The 27,237-nt window shown below is 32.7% G+C and overlaps 1 protein-coding gene across 9 annotated transcripts in view; it reads right to left on the bottom strand.

Annotated features, from left to right (window-relative positions):
- Ddhd1 (DDHD domain containing 1) overlaps nt 1–27,237 on the bottom strand; it is a 77,751-nt gene that overhangs the window by 36,927 nt on the left and 13,587 nt on the right. For 2 of the 9 annotated variants that reach the window (XM_040276316.2, XM_021735063.3), the window contains exons 2-6: nt 12,084–12,257; nt 11,358–11,378; nt 5,043–5,144; nt 2,811–2,939; nt 1,402–1,549 (exon numbers count right to left, since the gene is read on the bottom strand). In XM_040276316.2, coding sequence (XP_040132250.2) covers nt 1,402–1,549; nt 2,811–2,939; nt 5,043–5,144; nt 11,358–11,378; nt 12,084–12,257 — 574 coding nt within the window. The other 7 variants (XM_078049918.1, XM_078049919.1, XM_021735064.3 and 4 more) reach the window with 4 other exon arrangements.

The following is a 27,237-nucleotide window of genomic DNA, read 5'->3' on the forward strand; positions in this document are numbered from 1 at the left end:
TCTGTGTTAAGTTTTCCTTCACTTGTATCCAAAGAAATAACTTTCTTATTTATCAATTATTCCAGAAAGAATATGTCAATACACTTAGTTCTTATGAGCCTAGATATTCAAGTAAAAGATTGAACATCTGAACACAGTATATAATTATCATGGGAAATAATGTACAATTCATCAGAAACTATAACTAGAATCAGAGTGAAGATTCCTATAATAAAAGCTATGGAAATCAAAAAGGGTCAGGGTAGCTTTGCAGAATCCATCAAAAAAAATATATTCTTTTCTGGTATTGGTGATTGAACTGAAAGCCTTGTGTATGCTTGGCAAGCACTCTACCACTGAGCCACTCATTCTTTTTAATTTTTTAAATTTTAAGACAGAATTTTGCTAAGCTGTTTAAGTTGGCCTTGAACTTGTGATCCTCATGCCTTACCTCCACCACACCCACCCCAAGTAGCTGGGATTACAGGACTGTGCCACTATTCCTGGCACAAAATTCTCTTTAAAAGTTGTATTATACTTTTACTTTAATCTATCAGGTGGCATTAAGATGTTATAATAAAAAGTAAAATGAAACTCTCAACATTATATTATTATAGCAATATTGCTGAGGACATACTCTTTAGCATCACACATTATTTGCTTTATAAGGACTCAAGAAACACTTACTTGAAGCCTCAGAATCAGATAACTGTTTCTAAATAGCAACTGACGTTTTCATTATATCATAAATCTGCACCTTATCAGATTTTTCTATAGTGGCTATCCTTTAAAGAAATGGCTCAGGGCCAAATTTGTGGTGGAACTTCTAGCCTTAATATTTCCTTTTTAACACAAGTACTTAAATCTTTTGATACACACTAATCCACACATCCATACTTCTATAACTGATTCAGCTTTATGCTCAAATCTCTTTAAATTAATGAGATAAATGACTTGTCTTGTGTATTGGTGACATAGCCAATGTTTTCTCTGGTGGCAATTAATTGGACAGGTTAAGCTGCTAACTGGCAATTTAAATAATTCTGAGCCCTTTCAGACTTGTGCAACTTTGAAATATTCTCAGTTTCTGAAGTTCAGAGATTAAGATATAAATTTAACACCAGGTCTCTCTCTTGTTTTTAACCTTAGATTAATGTAAATTAACTTATTAGTCTAAAAAGGCTTTCAGATCCCTCCTCTTCTGCATACAGTAGGGGAAAGAATAAAACATCACCATCATCATCATCATCATTATCTAGATAACAATCACTCTCAAAATTTGTTTCAGAAACTTGGCCAATGTTAGAATAGCTGCCATTGGAGAAACATGCAGAACAAGTAAACTTTATTAATAGCTCTCATACCCTAGATAAAAGTTTGCATTCTAGAGTAGATGTAGAATATATTCATCAAAGAACTCACATGGCTGTATTTTTGATAATTCTTCCTTGGTCCATTTTCTGTCCAATGCCATGCACAACAAACACAATGTGGGTAGTCTGTGAAGGCTTGTCTTCTACTGTGGCTTCTTCTACATAACCTCTATGAAGTCTGGTCCCACTACTTGATGCTGTAGAAAAATTATGATTCTTAGTTTACCATCTTTCTGAGAGACAGAATTCTTACAGTGTTTAAAGAAGTAGTAATAATAATATAAAGAAAAAATTGTACTGGTGTACAGAGGAGGAAATAACATTTTTAAGATGATATATTGGGGGCTGGGGTTGTGGCTCAGTGATAGAGTGCTTGCCTAACATGTGTGAGGCAATGGGTCTGATCCTCAGCACCATATATAAAGTAAAGCTATTATGTCCATCTACAGCTAAAAATATTTTTTAAAAAAGATGATATATTGGTTTGGTTAATATAAAGTAAACTAGACATGATACCAAAGCCAGAACTTATTAGGAAAAAGAAAAGCAAGTATAAACTGAATATATAAAAATTTAAAACTTCCTTGAAACTAAAAAATACTAGTAAGTATTAAAAGAATGAATGGCAAACTAGGAAGATTTAGGCAAAATATGACACATAATAAGTCAACTCCCTACATATACAAGGAGATCTTGCTAATCAAAATGTAAAAGAACATCACTTATATAGTAAAATGGGCTAAAGAAATGATAAGGTAATTTTCAAAATAAATATAGTAAGCATATGAAAAGATATTCTAAGCACATTTTAAAGAAATTAAAATTAAAAAGGAGATAGTAAAATTCTGTCAGACTTTGAAATTATTTTTTAAAATTTATTTTTTGATAGTACTCTCATCTCTTCCCTAGGTACCAATCTCAATCTCTCTTTCTCATAGTAAAAGTTCTTTTAAGAGCTGTCTTAAAAGAACTTCCTTCATTTTCCTCTGCCTTCATTTTCCTCACCATCCACTTAAGCTTAGACTCATGCCACTCTGGCTTCTGCCCCACCAAGTTACCTGTGACCTCCACTGTCATTAAATACAATGGAAATTTTTCAGACTTTACTTCCCTTGACTCTATATTTCAACTGCCAGTTGCCATGTTTTATCTTTACTGCCTCAGGTTTGACTGCTTTTGTGCATTAAGAAGTATAAAAGTAATCTATTAATTTTGTCAGATCAATCTAAATATATAATTATTAACTGATGAATGCATGTCAATTCAATCACCTTAAAGTTTCATCTAACACTAAATTTAATACCTATTTAAAATAAACTAAAAAGATTATACATTCATATAAAAATAAATAAAATAAACTAAAAATAGAATTTGAATTGTCTACTTTGGATATAAGGGGGAAAAAACCCATCCCAATTCTCCAAAACTTGACAAAGTGTAGTAATATTTAACAATTACCTTTAGAAAATCCTAATTTTTGGGTGACTGTTCTTGCAATTTTAGATGTGGTTGCATCACTATAAAGATATACTTCATCCATACTATGCCAGTCCACATGGTTTCGACTCAATTTGAAACTATAAATAGCTGTTACAAAAAGGAAAAAAATTAACTTGAAGGTCTGAAGACAAACTTCATTTGTATGAAAAATTATAATGCTCAGACATTTGAATCAATATTATCTAAAAACTCATAAATATATTCAGTTCAACAGAAAAACTACTCTGTTTAAAAAAATTTAAGTCAAGAAAGTAATAGATAAGGACTTTATAAAGGATTAATAATGCCATAGGGAAATGATAACTTGTTAAAACAACAGAGTGACTGGTTAAACTACCATGATTTTAGCCTCTCATATGTACTTAATAACAGCTGTTTTGATTATTTAAAAACTGTGCTCCCAGGTGATATGACTCTTAGGTCTAAGGAATACATATCTATTTGAAAGTCCTCAATAACTGACACTGAAATATTAAGTTTCAATTTTTCTGTTGATTTTACTAAAGGTATCAAAAGATCTGTAAAAATATCACTCGGTACAAGACAGAACAAGATACTCAGAAGAGAATAATCTATTAGAATATAGGGTAATTTTGGAATGTATACTAAAGCCAATTATCACTGGATATTGCTCATCACAGAAGAAACCCAAAGTCATAAACCCATAGATGTTTAGTGAAAAATTAAAGAAATGTTCATTCATTGATGTTCATTATTATGGTTATTTCATTTCTATAACAGGATTATGCTTGGTAAAAATTAGGTCTTAAGGAAAGAAATCCAAACCTATTATGTGTCAGGACTTTATAAGCTCTGTGAGGCAGGGAATGTATCTCAATCACTTTTGTATCCCTAGCACAAAATACATAGTGCCTAGAACCTGTTATGAATTCAGTAATATTTGTGGAAGCAATAAATTGAGAAAACAGACTGAGTTGTGCTATGCTGTCAGGCTGTTCTAGAATTCTCGATCCTCTCACCTTGGTCTGGGTGTGCGCCATCACGCCTGGCTCATACTTTCATATTCTTATATTCTGAAGGTCTTAAACTTTTCCTCTCTATCTCTTGACACACAGACAAGAAAAATTTGAATTTTCATCTTCCAAAAAAAATGGCTTCCACTTTATATATAGTTTATCTATTAAAACTCCATTTAAGGGCTGGGGATGTGGCTTAATCGGTAGCGTGCGCGCCTGGAATGCGTGCAGCCCAGGTATGATCCTCAGCACCACATACAAACAAAGATGTTTGTATGTGGTGCTGAGGATCGTAAAACTAAAAAAATAAATATTAAAAAAAAATTCTAAAAAAAATAAAAAAAATAAATATTAAAAAAAATTCTCTCTCTCTTTAAAAAAAAAAAACACTCCATTTAAGGCAAAATATTAGCCCCCATTACATATATAAAGATAAAGAGGTACAAAGAGATTAAATTACCTGCCACAAAGCTAATTACTGGCAGAGTCTAATTCTTCTGATTTGAAGAGGAGCTGAAAATAACCTTAAGCTAAATATAAAAAATGATACAGCCCTGGTCAAGATCTAAGGTCAAAAGACATTTTAAAGAAAACCTACTTCCTATTAGAATACACAATACACTATAAGAAAATGTAGATATGCTACAAATGTAATTTCAAAAGTTAATGAAAAAAATAAAAACCAACTTATATTTTACTTACCTGACAAGATACATTACTAAAACTAAACCAAGATCAAGATTCAATTAACCCAATAAATAATATCTTCAGTTCCAAAGAAAACAATGTACAAGTTCAGCTTTTTAAGTAGAAGAACTCTTCATAAATCAAAAAATTTGTGCAGGGTTTTAACAATTGTTTGTAAACCAAAGTTTTGTTAAAAAAGTTTTCAGCAACACATGCTTAAAATATTGAAACTATAAGATTGAACTATTTAGAGAACAGTGTTATGTCAGCAAAATTTTGTTCTTCCTTAAAATCAGCTACATATTGTATTAAAGTAAAACATCTTAATACTGGTGCACATTTCATTACTGGGCCATACATAGTTTACAAATGTTTATAAACATGTATAATAAAGTAAGTAACATTAAGCAAAATAGCATAATGCACACATTTAAAAGAAAACTAAAATTTCTATATTTTAAACACAACGGAATGCTATAAGCTGGGAATACAACTACACAGAGAAATAAAACTACAATTACTGTACCTTGGGAACGCTTTCTTTTAAGACCTGCCGCATCTGTACTCTCCTTATATCCTCTCCATTTGAACAGAGAAGGGAGGGAGAAGGGAGGGAGGTGGTGGACAACTAAGAAAGCAAAAACACTGAGCTTCAAAGTAAATTTAAATGAGTTTTGTCCTTTGGCCTTTTTGATCTAGAATTAACTTTAAAAAAGAGTTGTATTTGACAAACATTATTCTAAATTATTTATTTATATTCTTTTTAGTTAAAATTCAGTAAAGCAAAAATTAGTTTAATGTTTATCAAATATGTGCCTTACTTTCACTAAAAAAAAGGCAAATGATAGCTAAATTTATTAGTTACAGTTATGTGATTATCATTTATTGTCTTTGCATAAATAGAATAAAAAATAGAACATGGTATTTTTGAATGTTGAAGAGATTTATAAACTCCATCTTTATACTAAGGTTATTTACTCTCACCAAATTTGTGACTCTGAAACAGCCAACAACTGTACAAATTGAGAATGCAGTGAATAACATTTTAACCTCTAACACAGCTTGTCTAAGAAGACAGCACAGTATACATTTCATTTGATGCTTTCTAGCACTGAAGTGCAGTGGCCTGAGGTCCCCTTCAGAAACAAATGTCTTTTCATAACTCCGTTTAAGTTGTTAAAAGACTTAAAAAATGAATATTTTAAACAGAAAACCAAATCAGAAACACTTTTAACTATCCCTTTTGGAAAGATTTATTAGTGTTTAGGAATAAAAAGAATATCATTAGTAAAAATGTATGCTGTGACATCTTGAAAGCATTTAACAGACAACATAGAGGAAAGCAAGACACAGACTTGATATTTGGTAAATCAGTAGATAACCTTAAAGTCAACATGGTCCCTGCCAAACTTTGCTAGCTGTATATATTCATAGATTTATGTTTAAAGTATGCAATTATTAAAATCTGTCTGGAATTGAATTTTACACATCAGTTATTTGTGGTTCAGTTGAATAAATAACAATATTATTGATTTAGTTAAAATTTATGTTCTAATTTTCATGTTCACTCCCTTTTTACATTAATTTGACATTCAAAGGTTAAATACTGCTCAAATAAAAAATTCTTATTATATAATATCAGAATATAACAAATCTGTTGTATATACAGATGTGGTATTATACAAAGATTTGTGCAATAAAGGTATTTTTGGAAATGTTTATGAGGCATTAATAACTATACCTATATACTTAATAACTATATCTCTAGGTAATTATATGGCTATAAGCACTGCAGACTAGAGCTAAAAGCTGGGTTTCTACCACAGGATTATAAAAAGATTTCAATGTTACAGAGGTAGAATATGACAACTGAAGCAATTTTCATCCCTGAAATGTTTCTTCTTTCATGTGCCTTCTGGTCACTTATTCAGGAACAGATGTACCACTTAGCCATGAAACAGTTTTAAATTAGGATATGAAGCTAACACACCAAAGTGGACCAAACTGACATAAACTCAAGAATTTATTATACAGAGAAACAAAAATTAGATTTTATAAATCTAGTAGTAAAACTAACTGAATCAAACACCATCTTATAAAGGTTTTCTTCTCTAAAAGAATAGTAACTTAAAGTAAAAGAATAACACCCCAATATACCGAGAAAGAGGGGAAAAAAGTTTTTTACCCTCAAAATAGAAAAACACTGAAAACATTTCCACAAGTTAAATAGATATGGTTTACCTTCCAAATTTAATTTAGAGCTTAATTTTTTTCAACCCAAAGCATAGTATTACAGGTATTACCCTAAGTATAGTAGAAGAAAAAAAAGTTTCACTATCAATCCACACAAGGATAGAAAGTACTAATTAACTTGTTTTTCATTTAAAATGAATTTTTAGGGTTAGGGGGTGTGGCTTAGTGGTTGAGCACTTTCCTAGAATGTGTGAGGCCCTGGGTGCAAACCCCAGCAATGAGATACATAAATACATACATACATGTTTTAGTTAGTAAATCTTATTAGCAAACATGCATGAACTAAAACTACAAGTGAAAATGTCAATTTATTAAATGGTAATATTAAAAAAATAGTCTTTCAAATATTAGTCTTATACAGCAATGAAAAAGATTTAAAACACTATTGTTATTTCCTTACTAATTCACCTCTTAAAGAAATTTTCATATAATTCTAAAAGCAGTAAGAATATCCAAAGGGTATTCTGATGACATATTAATCCTTCCAATAGAAAAACTCAAGAACCTTTCCCTGTATAAAAGTGGGAAACCTGGAAAACTGCAGTCTCTGGAAGGCAGCCTGTGCTTCTCAAATCTGCTAATGAGAAAACTCCCAGCAATCTTTCTTGGATCTCAGAGAAATTAAGTTAGATAAATTTATAAAAAAATAATAACTAAATGCTAGAAGATAGAAATCTTAATCGCCCAAGTAAGAAAAAGAAAGCTGGTTAGAAGGTTACTACACTCTCCATCTTTTAAACTGACTCCTGAAATGCTATTTTCATACTATGGGATATCCTTATCTAGCAAGTGATGGGAATATACACTTTGCCTTCCAAAATGCAAGCTGTTGTAACATCAGAGAGCTGCCAGCACCTGTATGGTCACAGCATTTCAAATTAGCTTTAACTGTAAAAACCCTAACTTTTACTTTAAACTTATCTGTGACTTTACTGTGACTCTTTACAGACAGCATCTAGCCAGGTGTTGCATTCTCATCAAATCTGACAACCTCTGACTTTTAACTGGAGTATTAGTTCACATTTATTATAGTTACAGATGTGGTAAATTCAGGCCAATTATTTTTTCCCTTGTCTCACCTGTTGTTTCTCTGTTTCTTTTTCCCTGTTTTGGGGCTAAGAGTTTTAGTATTTTGTTTTAATTCCTCTACTGGCCTTAAAAACAATTCATTTTGGAATAATTTTGGACTTAATAGAAAGTAGGAAAAACAGTACAGGGAGTTACCTACCATATTTCCTTTACCCAGCTTCCACTTACGTTAGCATTGTGTATAATTAAAGTATAATTATCAAAACTAAGAAATTAACTGGTATAATACTATCAACTAAATATATAGTCTTTGTACAGATTTCTCTATTTTTCTACAATGTCTTTTTCTATTCTAGGATCTAATCTAGTACACTATATGGCATTTTATTGTCATGTCTTCTCTTACCTGTGACAAATTTCTCAATCTTTCCTTGTCTTTTATGACTTTGAAGACTATTGGTTAGTTATTTTCTGGAATGGCCCTCAATCTGAGTTTATCAGATGTTTTCTCACTATGGAATTGAGATTATGCATTTTTTGGTCAGAGTGGTGTACAACACTAACCCATGTAGTTCAACTTATTTTTTTCTTTTAAAATTATTGCATGTGCTTGAATGAACTGTAAATGAGTAAAAGAGTAATCATTACTAGATTTTACCAAATTCCTTATTTGAAGGTGATTTCTAAACCTTATTTCAAGTGAAACTATGAACTTTCATTTGTTAGGCTATAGATGTTTCCTAGGCTATGAGGTAAAGAGAATCAATTTTCATTTTAATTTTCAGAGAGAATCAAGTTTATTTTACTTTGGATATTAGGGATTGAACCCAGGAGTATTTTACCACTGGGTTACCACTCCAGTCCGTTTGTGTTCTTAAATGTTGACACTGGAGTTGCTAAGATTCCAATTAGATTGCTGAGGCTAGCCTTGAACTTGTGATCCTCCTTGTGCTTCAACCTCCAAGTCACTTGGATTATAGGTATGCACCACTGTGCCTGGCTAAGAACTAAGTTTATATTCAAGTATTTAAATTACAAAAAGTAATTAATGTTTTGTAGGTTATTTTTATTGGGATGGTAGAAAGAGTTATATCAAACTTTCATCAGTATCTTTAATTCCATGCTTATGTTGAGACTAATAGGGATATTAATAAGGAGAAAATATTCAACACATCCAATTCATTTGTGACAACAGCTACCCCAACCAGCTAAGGCCAGGAAAAAGGAAGTTATCATTTTATTTTAATGTCTCTGAAGGCAAGAATTTTGTTTAGTTTCTTTGAAATTCCTTAGAGCACTTAGTAAGAGTCCCTGAATATAGTATTCTTAAATGTTTTCATTAAATGGGATTTTCCAGAAAGCCTTATTTTAATTACTCCACTGCACTGTAATCACTGACTCTAGTTATTCCAAAACTCTTTTCAGAATATTTAATATTCATTGTCTACTGTGTTATCTTGTACTTACTTTGTAACTATCCTCACATGTTGTCACTCTCTTCTCTAAAATTTTGAAAATTCCTTGAGGGCAAAAAACCTTGTTTATTCTTTCACAAAGGTGCCTACCACAATACTATTAACTTAAGAAAGCATTCAAAATCTCTTGACAACATGCAGAGTCAAGGCTTTATATGCAAGACAATTAAGGTGAGAAGTTCATTTCCTCCACTGATTAATAAAACAAAAATTTAAAAGCTTAGAAGTAAGAGCAAAATAATTAAAAGGTCATATTTTTTAATCTTTGTAGACAGGATTAAGTTTGAGTTATTTTCCCAATGATGGTAGCTTTTTGGGGGGCTATATTCTTTCCTTAAGACCAGCAATAATTTTCAAATGTACTACAAAATTTCCTATAATCTTCAAAGTCAATGTCACATTTTAATATATAAATGTATGTTTAATATAATACTGAATAACAAAATGATGGAAAATTATGAGTGTTATATTTATTCTGAATTGAATTTGTAATCTGTAGTAACAAAGCATGCTGAATCTTTACCTTTGTGTCATAGCATATTTTAAAAAAATAAAATTTTCTTCTAATGAACCTCAAAGAATCATTATTTTTGATAGACTATAATGTAAAAATGCTTTTATCAGTTTAACCATATTGCTATTACTAATTAGAATTTTACTACTCAATGTATATTTTTAAAGATAACAAAAAACCCCCACAATACTATAATATCCTAGGATTGATACATCAAAGACATACACTAAAAAACCTATTTACACAAATAAACCATGTTCTCCTATCAGACTTCTTTAAATTGGGGCACTTTTGAGGAAAACTGAAGAATCTTGCTATACTTAACATCTAAGCAGGGAGAAGAGTAAATGAATATATGAAAGTTTAATTTGAATTGAAAAAAAATTCCAAACAGATAAGACCTGGGATCTACAAGTGAAACAGAGCTGATGATTAACCTCCACAGGATGACAAAGCAAATGGAAAAAAAAAAATGTTTTCAACACGGTATGAGAAAGGAGAACATTGTATTAATATTTTACAGACTTATCCTTTTCCTCCTCCAACCTCTTAGACTTATTTAATGCACGAGTATTAAGGTGAATTAACATTTTTGAGGTAGAAGACTTAAGAATACATGGGAAAAAATTTCTAAAACTCATGATTCACTAAAGGCAAGGAAACTATTTTATGATAAAATGGGTCCGTCTTTGAGATATTATAAAGTTAGGTCTGAGATTTTTCTGGTAGTAGTGATGGGAGGTTATAAAATATTCTAGTTACTAACATAAAACCAGAAGTATACAAAAGTTATTTGTATAAATATTTTTCTTAGAACAAGAATAAAATATTATTTCTATAGCAGTTTGTAGGAATATAGCTATGGTTCTTATACTGAACTTGCTTTGTAATATTGATATATAAAACCTTCATGTTGAATTTTACAGTGAAATAAGGACATATTTGATTCTATAGATAAGAAAATGAGAAAATAAATTTCAAATTCCTAGAATATGATATCTGCACATAACAGAACTATTATACAAATTTGGTAGATTTATTAAGAAGTCACAACTTTTCTCAGTTATACAAACTTTTAACCAAGTAGATACAAAAGATATTTTAATTTGATATAAGCTAAACTGTATAATTTACATGCTCATGGTCTGTGTGAGTGTGTGTGTGTGTGTGTGTGTGTGTGTGTGTGTGTGTGTATTCAGAAAAAGATAAAAGAATAAAGAGAAGAAAAGAGAAAAAGAGAACTTACTAATAGAAAAAAAATTCGGCTAATATAAAGCTTATTGTTTTGCCATTACTTGTTATATGAACAATTATTTCCAACCATGTAATTTGTTTTTTCAAGCTGTAGTCTGTGAATTACCTGATCAATATTGAGTTTTTCTGCATTAGAAATGTTTTAGGAGGAAGAAAAGAAATCTCTCACTTTGTATTTTTTTTCCTCAATTCACTAGGTTCAGTAGGACTTGCCAAGAAACCTTCCAAATAGAGGCAAGCATGGATGAAGAAACTCTTTAAGGTAAAAATTTAGAGATAGCTATACATTCTAATCTACCTGTACATTTATACTCACCAGAATAGTTGATCCCACTGCCTGCAGTAAATGGAACAATAGAAGTATTTTTAACTTTACCATGCATTTAAAATTTACTCAAGATTCAGACACATAATGAAAACACAGCAATCTTTGCTACTATTATATTTTTAACTATTGCAAACATATCCAAATACTGAATAAGGAAATATAAGGGGCAGACTATTTCGAATTAGCAATTGATATGTTCTCATTGGAGAGACAGTTAAGAATACACAAAAGCAGTTACAGGTTTTTAAACTTTAGGAAAAGAACCGACATTAACAAAACTGCTTCTTTGACATAATAAGGAATTTTTCTACTAAGTTCAAGGTTTTTTGGATAACTAAAAAACTGCCAAAAAAGACTAATTTAGGGAATACAATATATACATATATTTGCAATACATGGTGTTAGTATCATGCAGTGAAACATACATATTTAGTAAAATAAATATTGAGACAGCTCTGAAATTTATAGCAGTTTTTAATTTTAGAATAGTTATCAAATATTTTTAGGGCTGGGGATTGTAGCTCAGTGGTACACTGCTTGCTTACTATGTTGAGGCTCTAGGTTGGATCCCCATAACCACAAAAAATAAACAAACAAAATTTTATAAATTTTAATCCTCCTGAATTATTACTACCGAATTTATGAGCTACTCTTAAACTTTATCAATAATTTACTCAATATACAGAATGTATTAAATATATTAACTGGTCTTACCATCTTTTCCATCTAAGGATTTTGATACTTCAAGATCAAAATTTTCCTGCATCTGCTGACCCCTAAAACATCTGAGATGTTCTTGCTCAATTAAATTACTTTCTTCTTCTTCTAGAGGCTGCCAAGTACCATCAATAAACCACTGTCCACGCATTACTGGTATTTTATCAGCCTCTGAAAAGAAAAATGATAAAATTATACATTGTAGAATTAAACCACTTAAAATGAGACACAATAATTACAATCTTACTTATTGTTGCTACTGTCACAAAATCAGACTTTCATGACCCAGTATAATCATTTAAAGTTTTAAAATCCAGATTTCAAGCCAGGGTATATCAGCATAAATTTTACTTCAATATTACACATAAAGATTACTTTAGCAGTAGACAGACAGATAACAACTATTTATATAACTGAGGACTTGAGTAACCATAATAAGGAGACTAAAGGGTTAAGAAGTTTCATATAAGGCTTTACTGAGAATTCCAAATATATCGAATATATTGAGATTAAAATCCCAGAACTAGTATTTGGAAATAGTGTGTGTGTGACATACTTTTTAGGGATCCCTTGAAAGTTATGGGATCCCAGTTAGCACACAGGGGATAAATGAAACTCTTAATTTTAATAAATTGCTCATCAATTTTAGAAAAAAAAAATCAAGAACAATTTTCTTGAATAACTTTTCTCCAATTAAACACTGTTTCCAAAAGCCTAACTTTTATTTCTGCTGTTAGTTAAGCTATCTTGCTTGAATCCTTAAAGTTTTAAAATAAAGCAAAAATAAATCAGAATAAAAATAACAAAACTCTAAGAGTAAAAAGCAAAATGAAAAAAACTATGTAGGGAGCTGGTGATTTAACTGTATAAAGAGAAATCATTTCAACTTAATTTAAATTTAAACATATATATTGGGAAATATCTTAAGGACATAAAGAACAACATATATTATCTTAAACTCTCTGCACTAATCACACTTTTAACAAGAAAATTGGTACTGCTCATTTTCAACCATAGGTTAAGGTGAATGTATTGATCTATTAAAATCATTAGGAAACTAGAATTTTAACACAAGAGATACAAATATAAAAATCAAAGAAAACCCTTGTAGTCATAATTATAAATGTCAGCATGAACTAAGGATGCATTTTTTTTTTTAAAAAAAGTTCAAGCTAGAGAAGTCTAGAAACAAAGACTGAATATGTGAGCACCCCCCTAATATAAAGATCTCCAAATATTTCTCACAAGAATCCAAGTCTCCTTTATAAAATAGCTAATTTTAGGTTTGGAACAGGAAATGAACAAGGTGATTTTGAAACATCTGGCCCCACTAGATTTGAACTATGATGTTAAAATTTTCTTATGTTTTTCTGTTGCTTCCTGAATTCTCCAATATTCTGCTATAGTAATTCTGCTATGTGGTGTGTTTGCTAATATTTAGTGCATACAAAAAACATTGTAACTTCATTGTAAATTATGACTTTTAATATTATAAGTGTACTCTGTCAAGTTTTTTTTTAAACCTAGATTCTACTTTATTTATCAACCCCTGATTTCTTATTATTTCCATTTGCCTGTGATACTCTTTATATATCTTTTGTGTACTGGGGATTAAACCCAGGGGCACTCAACCAATGAACTATACCCTCAGTCCTTTTTATTTTTTATTTTGAGACAGGATCTCACTAAATTGCTGAGCTGAGGTAGGCCTTGGAACTTGGGATCCTCCTGCCTCAGCCTCCCGAGTCACTGGGATTATAGGCATATATCGCTATACTTGGCTACATCCCTTTAAATCTTTTTTTTTTTAAATCACATTTTTAGACATGTCTCTTGTTTATAACATCCAATTGGGTTTTGCTTTATGATGTCATTTGAAAATATTTTTTTGAATAAGTCCATTAATGTTTATATGGCTATGTAATGTTGATATAGCTATATTATATTTGAACTCAACTCTTATTCTTTTATAATTGCCAAATTTATCATTCATACTTTTTAAAAAAATATTTTTTAGTTGTCAATGGACTTGTATTTTTTTATATGCAGTGCTGAGAATCAAACCCAGTGCCTCACACATGCTAGGCAAGCGCTCTACCACTGAGCCACCACCCCAGCCCCTCTTTTTTTTCTCTATATGGTATTTTTGTGGTTTTGTACTTTCTTTTGGTCTAAGAAAGATCTGCATTTTTGTTCTAGTGTATACCTTTGTGTGTGTCAAACCTCCTTTTTGCTTACTTAACCTTTTATTATTTGGTATGTCCATTTATATGATAATATGACTCCAACTTACTCTATATACAATAGAGAATTATATTATTCTATTTTTATTTTCCCTTTGTAAGAACATATAACAATTACACTCATGTCCCCACCACTGTTTCAGTCTTGGATTTATATTTAAGTATGTTAAATTTTTACTACGTAGTCTCTAAACTCTTACACATTCAAACTGCACTTGCCTGCACTTTAGAGTTGTAAAAAATGCTGTTCTACTGTAGCTTTCTTTTGAATATTGTTCTTAAGGAATCTGATTTTCTAATTTTCCTTTATTTCTCTAATTTTCCTTTACTAGTAGTGAGATACTTTTTCTCCTTGCATCATGATTTAATTAGTACTGTTCTACTGACTTTTATTCTTCAGGGACTAATTAAATCATAATCTAAGGAAATTTTAAGTGTTTGGGTCTTCTTTTGCCTGTATCTGTAGTTTAACTACTCTCTCTATAAAGTTTTCTTTCTTGCTTGCTTGCTTTATTTATTTATTTACTTCTTTCTGTATCTCATTTCATTCTTTTAGCTGTTTTCCTTCTTTTCATCAATGGTCTCCATTAGATTTTTTTTTTTTTTTTTTTTGTGGTGCTGGAGATTGAACTAGGGCCTTGTGTATGCAAGGCAAGCACTCTACCAACTGAGCTACATCCCCAGTCCTCCAATTAAATTTTTATTGTAATTTAATCTCCCCTGGATATAATGTGGCTTTACTTTTGAGGGTGGGGGAGGGTGCCTGTGGGGGATTGAACTCAGGGCCTTGCACCTGACCTGCTAGGCAAGTGCTCCAGCACTCAGCTACATCCCTATGCCCAGCTTTGCCTTTTTCTTCAATTTCTTTTGAATTTAATCAAACATGTCACAGTTCTTCCTTTTTTTGTAGTCTCTTAGATTTTCAATTTTTGCTTCTAAGTGGTATTTTGTTTTGAGTATGTCCATAAGTTAGCGTGAGAATATTTTGTTAGGTTGGAACACTGACATATAGTTCCTTTTGTTTTGTGTTTGCTTTTTGAGGGAAGAATTTCTACCAAATGAAATGTTTTCATTCACATTTTTCTGTTTTTTTTTTTCTTAAAATAGCTTTGTATAGCATTTAATTCATTCTATTCTTAGCCATTTTGTGGGCAGAGTTCTCAGTTTAAGAATCTTTGCTTCTTCACATTGGAAAGGGGCCCCTCTAACAGACAATGTCAGGGTGGAGTTGGGGGGATGTGCTGCTGAGCCCTGTTTCTCTTTTATTTCTCTAGGGCCCTTCCCTTTTGTCCTTACTTCCTTCTTTCCATTCACTACCATGCTTTTCTTCATCTCCTTTTCCAGGAGCACTACTTCTCAGCTGCTGCTACTTCTGGTCCCTCTCACTTCCCCTTCCCCTCCCTCACACACCTTCCCTGTAGCTAATTATAGGATTTGTATTTTAGCAGTTACTGTTGGTACTCTCTCTCTTTGGGCAACTGTGGTTTATGTTAACCTATCTCCCCTCTCCTCTTCATTGCTTCTTAGGCCTCCTCTTCACATTCACAGGCTTATAGCAGCAACAGGAACTGTTTTAATTTGATGTTTGTTTACATAAAAGTAATGAAAAATTCATGGTACCTATATCATAGGAATGTTGAAGGTGTGAGGAATATCCTTTTTGGTCTTATGGTTCTTTGTCAAGACACTAGAGAGATTTAGATTTGGACAACTGATAAACCCAGCCCAATTCCCTCTTAATATTAGGAGCCATCTTGCCAAAAGGCATGAAAAGCTAATTTCGGTTTACTATAAATTACTGCAATTTCTAAACTTGCTTGGAATGCCTGCCCATGCCTTGAATTCATGCCTGGCTCTCCCTGACCAGATAACGACGCTCTCTGAAGCTCTAATGACCCTCATAAATTCTGATGTCAGGGCCCGCTAAAATATTAACTAGCCTTTGTGCTATGCTTGTCAAAATTTTGTTATCTGTAAGTTCTCAAAGCCCGCTTCATGTAAATTTCTGTGCTATAAAGCTGTGCTCCAAGCTGCGGGGCTGTCTTCTGTTCCTGCCTGGCTGGTCGAAATTATAAGCTTGCTTTAATTTGATTTGAATTGGAATCCGTGGTCTTTGCATCATGGTCTAACACAACTGCTTCCATTGTCTTTCAGATCAAGAAGCTCATCTCATTTAATCTTAATAATCTTAAATTATAGTTTTTTATTTCCCAATAAGCTGAGTCAATGAAACTAAATCAACTGCCCAAAAGCACATAAATGGCAATGTGTAAAACAAGACTCCAACCTAAACTGACTCCTAACTTCTTCAAGTTATTTTAAACTATGCAACTTTCCAAATAGAAAAGCACCCTGTTAGCTCTCTCCCAGGGTACACAGGTTCTTTAGTTGTGCTGAACCACAAATAATTATGGAACACATTCACTTCCTAGAAAAAAAACAAAACAAAACACAAATCTGTTCCTCCACCTGTATTCCCTATTTTAGTGAAGGGCATGCTGACTGTATTTAGCTGATTGATCAAGTCAGAAAACTTGGAGTCATCCAAATTTGCCCTCCTTAAATGCTTTTTTAACAACTAAACTGGACACTAAGCTGTGTTTACTGTGTCTCCCAAATCACTCGAAAACTTATCCCTCACTTAGGTAGGCTTCAGTCTAATCCAAGTATGCACTCCCACTTTCTACTTGTTTAATTTCAGAAGCAATTGTATCACCTGTATGCCTTGAATTTCTGAACTAAGTCACTTACAAAGGATGGTGATTCCTCCTGTGAATAACAAGCCATAGTACCTACCACATAGTCTTGGACTTTGGACAGCTACACTTCTTTTATGTGGAGAGAACTGTACTCATTTAAGACACTATCATTTTGGCTTTTTTATAATGTTTTATAGAACCTACTGCTAACTGATATACACCTGCACATATATAGTTTTTAAATGTAACATCACTTTGTAGTTACAGATTGGGACCAGAGAAAAATTTTGCTCAGGATTAACAGATGCAAAGAATAAATTTGAACAAGATATCCAAAATATTGCTTTTTTTTTTTAGTTTATAACAATAGTCACTGAAAGTCAATTTAAACTTAATGTAAAGACCAGCACTTACAAAAAGCATTTATCAGAAAAAAACTGAAGTTATTATTGTAATTATAACTTTAGCAAAACATGATTAAAGAAAGGCCTTTATTGGAATTAAACAAAAAAAAGAACAAGAGTTCTTCACTGGAAAGTTGAAGAACTTCCAGGGCCCATTTTATACTATGAACATTTCCTTTATGCAAAAGTTGAGTGGATCTCTTGGGCATGGGTGGGGAGAGGTTTGTAATAAAGATATTTAGGTATAAAAAATTATATTCACACCAGGAGACAGCAGGGACAAGAATAAGATTCCTAAAGCTCTGTATTTGAGAAAAATTTATATCTACATTATTTTGCAATGTATGATAAGAACAGAAAGGAAGTCTTAAGGGCCTTTTCCCTGGAGCTCATCCATGCCTCTAGAGCTTTTCCCATTTAGGATCCAAGGCATGGCTAAAATTCACCTATGCAAAAATTTATAATGGACATCTGATCACATTTGACTTAAGGAAGAAGGAAGTCCCAAAAAATAGTAATAGTAATGGTGAAGCACTGGTATTCAAGGGAAGAAGAAATCAACCAACAATTAGAAATAAGAGAGGAGAATGGAGACATGGAAGACAAGAAGGGTAGAAAATTAAGGAAAATGCTGTTATTCATTTTTAAGATTTGTTGTAAACTTACTATCTAGGAACTCTGAATATACTTCTTATAGAATTAATGCTATAGAAGATGGTTCAGGGGCTGGGGCTCAGCCGTAGTGCACTTGCCTGGCATGTGTGAAGCACTGGGTTCGATTCTCAGCACCATGTATATATACATAAACAAAATAAGGTCTATCAACAACTAAAAAAAAAAAATTTAAAAAAAGATGATTCGGATCCCAGCTTAGCCCCACAGAAGCCTCCTTAAACCATTATATATTTAATGTATTAATGCACTATTTCTACCAAGCCATCTTTTATAAGGTTTCCTTAAAGAAAAATGCATTCTAAGGCCTCCAGGTATATATTTCTTCTCTAGGACAGAAACTATATCCTGTAAAATTTTTGTTTTTTAACAGCAGCTAGGATTGAGTAGATAATGGTGCTAATGACTTCCTTGGAGCTATAGCAGAGGCACCAGGTTCTAAAAGACTTCAGCTTCCCTGTGTAGGGCATGTAAAAGCTGTTAAGCGTTAGTAAAATTAGAGTAGGCAACTTGGTATTTTGGTAACTATCTTTAAACTTGGTTACAAAAACAAATATATTAGACTTGTCAAACTAAAAGTTTTTCACTTTAATGCCTAGTATGTTAATATACTTGAGCTGGATATCATGCTAAGCAAAATAAACCCATCCCAAAAAAACTAAAGGTCGAATGTTTTCTCTAATATGCAGATGCTAATTCACAATAAGGGGTGGGGGGCTATGGAAAAATAGAGGTATTTTTGAATTAGGCAGAGGGGAGTGAAGGGCGGGGTTATGGAGTAGGAAGAATAGTTGAATGAATCAGACATTATTACCCTATGTACATATATGATTACATGACTTGTGTTTCTACAATGTGTACAACCAGAAGAATGAGAAGTCATACTCCATTTATGTATGATGTGTCAAAATGCATTCTACTATCATGTATAACCAATTAGAATAAAAAAAAATTCCTCTTTTACAGAATTATTCAGATACAATTTCTTTGCTCAATAACCCCATTAAAATTAGTGTCATACATTTGTTAGGCACATTTGACCTCCTCAAATTGAATCAGGAGATCTAGAAAACATAAACAGACCAACATCAAGCAATGAAATTGAAACAGCAATTAAAAGTCTTCAAAAAAAGAAAAGGTCAGGACCTGATGGATTCTTAGCTGACTTTTACTAGACCTTTACAAAAAAACTAACACCATTCTTTTAAATTATTCTACAAAATTGTAAGGGAACACTCTCAAATACTTTTTATGAGGCCAGTATAACCCTGATATCAAAACCAGACAAAGATGCATCAAGGAAAGAAAACTATAGACCAATATGCCTAATGAACATAGATACAAAAATCCTTAATAAAATATTAGCAGACCACATTCAAAAACACATCAAAAAGATGATACAACATGAGCAAGTGGGTTTCATTCCAGAAATGCAAGGTTGGTTCAACATACGCAAATCAATAAAAGTGATTCATTACTTAAAATTAAGGACAAAAATCACATGATCATCCCAATAGATGCAGAAAGACTTTTGATAAAATCCAACACCTATTCACGTTTAAAATGCAGCAGAAGCTAGGCTTGGAAGGAACTTACCTCCATGTCATAAAGGCCATTTACGATAAACCCAAAGCTGATATCACTAAATGGATAAAAACTAGAAGTATTTCCACTAAATTCAGAAATAAGACAAGGCTATCTACTCACATTACTCCTATTCAATATAGTCCTAAAAACATTAGCCAGAGTGATCAGACAAGAAAAGGAAATCAAAGGGATACAAATAGGAAAAGTTAAAATAGTTAAACTATCTCCGTTTGCCAATGATACAATCCTATATGTAGAAGATGCAGAAAACTCCACCAGAAGACTTCTAGAGCTTATAAATGAGTTTAGCAAAGTAGCAGGATACAAAATCACCATCCCTAAATCAACTGCTTTCCTATAATTCAACAATGATACAGATGAGAAAGAAACCAGGAAAACCATCCCATTTCACAATAATCTAATACATATATACATACATACATACATACATACATACATATATACATACTTGGGAATTACTCTAACCAAAGAGGCAGAAGAGCTTTACAATGAAATTACAGAACACTGAAGAAAGAAACTGAAGACCTTAGAAAATGCGAAGACATCCCATGTTTTTGAATAGGCAGAATTAATAGTCAAAATGGTTATACTACCAAAAGCAATATACAGATTCAAAACAATCTCCATAAAAATACCAATGATATTCTTTACATAATTAGAAAAAACAATTCTTAAATTCCTTTGGATGAATAAAAGACCCAGAATAGCCAAAACAATACTAAGCAAAAAAAAAAAAAAAAAAGAGCAAGGAAGGAAGCATCACAATACCTGATCTGAAATTATACTAGAGAGCTGTAGAAACACACAGCATGATATTGGCATCAAAATAGACATGAAGACCAATGGAATAGAAGATACAGAGACAAATCCATGTACCTACAATCATCCGATATTTGAAAAAGGTGCCAAAAATATATCTTAGAGAAAAGTCAGCTTTTTAAACCAATGATGCTGGGAAACTGAATAGCTCTATGCAGAAAAATGAAATTAAACTCCTTATCTTTCACCCTGCACAAAACTCAAATTAAAATGTGGCAAAGACTTAGAAATTAGATTATAATAGAAGAAAAAGTTGGCTCCGATCTACATATTGTGGGGTCAGGCTCCAAATTCCTTAATAGGATGCCCATAGCCCAAGAGTTAATAACAAGAATAAACAAATGGGACTTACTCAAAATAAAAAGTTTTTTCTCAGCAAGAGAAACAATAAGAGAGGTAAATAGGGAGCCTACATCTGGGAACAAATTTTTACCCCTCACACTTCAGATAGAGCCCTAACATCCAGAATATACAAAGAACTCAAAAAATTAAACAATAAGATAACAAACAACCCAATCAACAAATGGGCCAAGGATCTGAACAGACACTTCTCAGAGGAGGACATACAATCAATCAACAAGTACATGAAAAAATGCTCACCATCTCTAGCAGTCAGAGAAATGCAAACCAAAACCACCCTAAGATACCATCTCACTCCAGTAAGATTGGCAGCCATTATGAAGTCAAACAACAATAAGTGCTGGCGAGGATATGGGGAAAAGGATACTGCCACATCAATGATCATAGCAGCACAATTCACAATAGCTAGACTGTGGAACCAACCTAGATGCCCTTCAATAGATGGATGGATAAAAAAAAATGTGGCATTTATACACAATGGAGTATTACGCAGCACTAAAAAATGACAAAATCATGGAATTTGCAGGGAAATGGATGGCATTAGAGCAGATTATGCTAAGTGAAGCTAGCCAATCCTTAAAAAACAAATGCCAAATGTCTTCTTTGATATAAGGAGAGCAACTAAGAACAGAGCAGAGAGGAAGAGCATGAGGAAAAGATTAACATTAAACAGAGACGAGTGGGGGGAGGGAAAGGGAGAGAGAGGGAAATTGTATGGAAATGGAAGGAGACCCTCAATGTTACACAAGATTACAGATGAGGTTGTGAGGGGAAAGGGGGGGGAACAAGGGAGAGAACTGAACCACAGCAGATGAGGTAGAGAGGGAAGACGGGAGGGGAGGGGAGGGGGGATAGTAGGGGATAGGAAAGGTAGCAGAATACAACAGTCACTAATATGGTATTATGTAAAAATGTGAATGTGTAACCAATGTGATTCTGCAATTTGTATTTGGGGTAAAAATGGGAGTTCATAACCCACTTGAATCAAATGTATGAAAGATAATATGTCATGAGCTCTGTAATGTTTTGAACAACCAATAAAAAAAAGAAATTAGATCATAAATTTTATAACTGCTTGAAGAAAACAGGGTCAACACTCCATCATATAAGTACTGGAACCTACTTCCTTAATAATACCTCCAAAGTGCAAGAAATAAAATCAAGAATCAATAAGTGGGATGTCATCAGACTAAAATGCTTCTGTACAGCAAAGGAAACAAGAGCTTGAATAGAGAGCCTACATACTGGGAGAAAATCTTGGCCAGCTACCTTTCTGGTAGGGAATTAATATACAGAATATATAAAAAACTCAAAAAAATTAACTGCTTCCCCTAAAAAACCCAAAACCTACAAATAAGCCAATTAATAAATGGGCAAAAGAATGAAATGAAAACTTCTCAGAAGATGAAACACAAATGGCCAACAAATAGATGAAAAATGTTCAACATCTCTAGCAATTAGGGAAATGCAAATCAAAACTACAGTAAGATTTCATCTCATTACTGTCAGAATGGCAATGACCAAGAATACAAATAACAATAAATGCTGGTGAGGTTGTGGAAAAAAAGATACATTTGTGTACACTGTTGGTTGGACTAGTACAACCATTCTGGAAAGCAGTATGGAGATTCCTCAAAAAACTACCAATGGGGGCTGGGGATGTGGCTCAAGCGGTAGCGCGCTCGCCTGGCATGCGTGCGGCCGGGGTTCGATCCTCAGCACCACATACCAACAAAGATGTTGTGTCCACCGAGAACTAAAAAATAAATATTAAAAATTCTCTCTCTCTCTCTCACTCTATCTTTAAAAAAAAAAAAAAAAAAAAAAAAACTACCAATGAAACTACCATATGACCCAGCTATCCCACTTGGTAGTTTCTCAAGATCTAAAGTTGGAAGGGCTGGGGATGTGGCTCAAGCGTAGCGCGCTCGCCTGGCATGCGTGCGGCCCGGGTTCAATCCTCAGCACCACATACCAACAAAGATGTTGTGTCCGCCAAGAACTGAAAAATAAATATTAAAATTCTCTCCTCTCTCACTCTCTCTTAAAAAAAAAAAAGATCTAAAGTTGGCATACTACAGCAATATAGCCACCTCAGGGTTTACAGTAATACAATTCACAATATCTAAATTATGGAATCAACCCAGATTCACATCAATAGATGAAGAGATTAAGAAATGGCAATACACATACACACGCACGTGTGCGCACACGCACAATGGAGTTCTATTCAGTAAAAAAAAAAAGAATTTAAAGTATGGCATTTGTCAGTAAATGCATGGAAATGGAGAATATCATGCTACATGTCAATTAGCTAAACTCGGAAATTCATAGCTCAAATGCTTTCTCTCATATGTGGAAGTTAGAGTAAAATAAAAAAAGGGGAGGGAAGTATAAGACAACATAGTGAATCAATCAAATACGAATTAATACAGGAGTTGAAGAAAGTCTAGTGGAATAGAGGAAGAAGAATGGGAGAGGGGAGGGAGAACAGAAAGGAGAGAAAAGCGGGAGGTAAAAGGGGAGATCATGTACTGAAATTGATTTCCATGCATGTATCAGTTTGTCAGGCTGAACTCAACTACTATGTATAACTATAAAGCTCTAATAATAAAAAAATAGTGTCATGCAATAATACTTTGGTTATTGAAATGTATTAATCTGAATAATTAAGATGTCATCAAAATTGACTGATAACCCAGAAAGTATGGAAAACTTTTTAAAGTATTTAACATTTCCCCCTTAGTAAATTGAATATGCTAAATGGATTTTACATTTTCTAGCCAACACCTTTATTATAAAAGCCTTGTGGAAGCTATGGATATTGCAGTGGGAACAGAGTTGAAGAGCTTTTGACCACCGAAATACATCAAACATTGTCTAAGTTGCTACTGTCAACTTTCTTTACTGATATTCTGTATCACTCTCAGACAAGTTAGTAACTTATCCAGGTTAGTTTAGACTGAATGGAGTTTTGTTAAATTAATTAATATATCAAAGTCTTTCAAACAGTTCTTTTCTCAAGTGATTTCCTTACCAAAAATAAAACTATATTCTTTTTGCATACTCTCAATGTCCATGCTATCCAACATATTTAGTCTATGATTCTACATTATTAATATAATTTATGAATCTGTTTACCAAAATATCTAATTCTACTTGCATTAATACATGGGACAGTCATTATAGCATCTTACACTTACACTAATGCAAGTAAGGAGCCTACAACTTTTTTTACTATCACAATGATAGCAGACCATCTTCACACCTATCACTAAGCCCTGGCTTGACTTTTACAGAACTGTTAGCATGTTATTCATGGTACTGAAAATCCTGGAGTACTTGAATATAAAGAAGATAAACTAAATTAAAGTTACTTGACAAAATAGTATGTAAGAATTTAAATGTGATTATAAAAAACAAAATGCCTTCATTCTGTTTTCTTTAAAAATAAAAAATGTCTACAAATCAAAAATGTTAAGCAACTCAGTTTTAAAATATGGGCAAAGGATATTATTTATGTTACCAATTCACTGCCTCTCAGCTCCCAATCCACCCTTCCTTACATGCTCTAAGGCAGAGGTGAACTCTAAATATATTTTCCCTTGCCAGCTGACCCAAAGCTGGGCTTTGCCAGTAGGTGACACTGGAAGAATGCTGAAAGAGGAAGGGATTTCTCCTCTTAGTGCCAGTGTGCTTACTTTGTTGGGCTCCTTCAGGATGCACATTTCAATTTTCAGCACTGCTCTGGTGCTGAGACATGGCATCTTCTCATGTGCAGCTTCCCCTGATACCATAATTCCCCAGTGAGTTTTATAGTGGAATATCACCTGCTTGCTAGGCACCACCCCTTGAACTGCCCTTCACACACTCTAAGGCAGCTTTCAAGACATGACTTCTTGTGAAGCTCTCCTCCAGCACTAACAGAGCAGATTTTCTAGCAATTTCAATGGGGCTGCACTCCAGTGACCACTGCTACTCTCTAACTAGTATAAATCTTAAGTGGAAAGGGAATGTCTTCTTCCTGTGTGCTCTCAGTCTCCGGGTGGTGGCTGCTACCTGTATCTGCTATTTCCATATTCTTTATATGGTTCTTTTTGCCCCATTACTTTATTCCTACATTAATGTCTTTATGTTACACTTTCTTGGTTAGAAATGAATGAGCAGTTTCTGACTCCTCATTGGACTTTAACTGATATAACAAAATAATTAATACACTTATAACATAAAATATGCTCAGACTCACTGGTAAGAGAGAAACAGAATTTGAAACACTACATTTGTTAAGTATGCAATCTAGAGAAATTCTGGCACAGATGCACAAGGGAGATATATAAAAACGTTTATTATGGCAATGTTTACAATAGCAAAAAAACTCCAAACAAATGTCCAAAGAGGAAAATAAAACTATGCTATATTTATGCAATGGAAAAGTACTATGCATAATAAAAACAAATATCTGGAATTAGATATGTTGGCATGGATAAATCTCAAAAAAGTCACATCTGGATTAAAGGAAAGGGAGATTTTGATTCTATCTGTAAATTTTAATATTTAAGCTAGCTTAAGGGATTACTAATTATTGGTTATGTTGTTTTTTTATGTTTGAAACCTATCATAATAAAATAAACAATTAAAATAATAAACTGATAGTACTTAAGTGATTGGTAAGATAAAAAAGTTAAGCAGAGAGTTAATCATTATTTAACTGGTAAATGAAATGAAAGGAAGTAAACTAGGAACTAAATATCAAAATATTACCTTACATTCAAACACCTGAATACTTGCTTGTTCACTGAGGGAATAATGCAGGCAAAAGTAGCCACAGTTAATATCCTAACATTATTTAGCTTGGCTACAATATTATAACTGTAAAGTTGGATTAGAGTTAGCAATTATACAAAATTCTATTTTATGAAAGAAATACCTCAAAATATACCTTGGGTCATATTTGAAAGCAACAATCACACTATGAATACTAAAGCGGGCTTAGGCTAAAGATAATATCTCCATTGACCAACTTCAGGCAAATTTCTCAAGAAGTAAGATATTCTGGACAATATAATTATACCTTAAACACCAAGTCTTTTAAGAAATACTGCTAAATGGATTTTTAAACCTACATGCATTTTCTTCAGCCATATAACTGTAAAATTGATTAATTGGTTTACTATCTCTATTAGTTTGCTAGGGCTGTCATAACAAAATGGTACTGAATAGGTGGCTTACACAAAAGAAATTTTTTTTTTTAATAATTGGCATCTTTGAGTTCAAGATCAATGTATTAGTAGGTTTAATTTCTTATGATACCTCTGTGTCCTCTCATAGTCTTTCCTTTGGAGGTCCACATTTCCTCCCCTTCTAGCATATCAGTCCAGACTGCATTAGAGTAGATCAGGGTCCGACCTCATAGCCTCATTTTAACCTCATCACCTCTTTATAGTCCTAACTGCAAATATAGTCACACTCTGAGGTATTGATGGTTAGAGCTCCATTGTATTAAATCTCAGGGGGACACAATTCAACCCATAGTGATTCTCAATAGTTTTGTTACATGATCCTTTGAGGCATTCACATTATTCTCATTCTTTTCTCAAATTTTAATTCATAAAAGGCAGATTTTAGACATTTTTAGCAATCTCATTTCAATTCGGTGAACAGACTTTAAATCATAGGCCATTTTATACTGAGCCTTCCAAATAATATTTTGGTAATGCAAATAATATTTTGGTGAAAGTAACACAGAATTTTATAGGCTTAGGGAAATTTTTCTCTCTAGGTACTTGATTAAGTAAACAAACAATAACAAAAAACAAAAATTGATAGACTCTGCATAGATATGGGACAGAAACTTCTGCCAAAAGATGGACTAAACAATATTAAAACAGATATTTGAATTTTCAATGCTAATTTTAGATTAGTGGAGATCATCAATTCTGTGCTAACTATAGCCATTCCACCTACAATAGTGCCTGAAATAAAAAGAATATGTAGTAATATAACTGAAACTTTTAAAACCAGGAGAGTGTTATTCAAACTTTGTCTACTCTTTCTACTCAATATGTTTTCCATGTTTTAACCCGTGATTTCCAAACCTGGCTGAGTATTAATACTCTCATATGCACTGAGGAATTAAAAGATTTTCCATATTCCTTTACACAATTTAATAAATGAGTTTCTGGAGACAGGGTACTTTTTTTTTCTTGGTACTAGGGACTGAACACAGGGCCTTGAGCATGCTAGGCAATCTATCATGAACTTCATCCCAAACATTTAGAAAAATTTTATTTTGAAACAAGGTCTCAAACTTGCCCAGGCTGGCCTCAAACTTATGAATCTCTTGCCC

Source organism: Ictidomys tridecemlineatus, chromosome 5, assembly GCF_052094955.1.
Source record: "Ictidomys tridecemlineatus isolate mIctTri1 chromosome 5, mIctTri1.hap1, whole genome shotgun sequence".
Classification (NCBI taxonomy): domain Eukaryota; kingdom Metazoa; phylum Chordata; class Mammalia; order Rodentia; family Sciuridae; genus Ictidomys; species Ictidomys tridecemlineatus.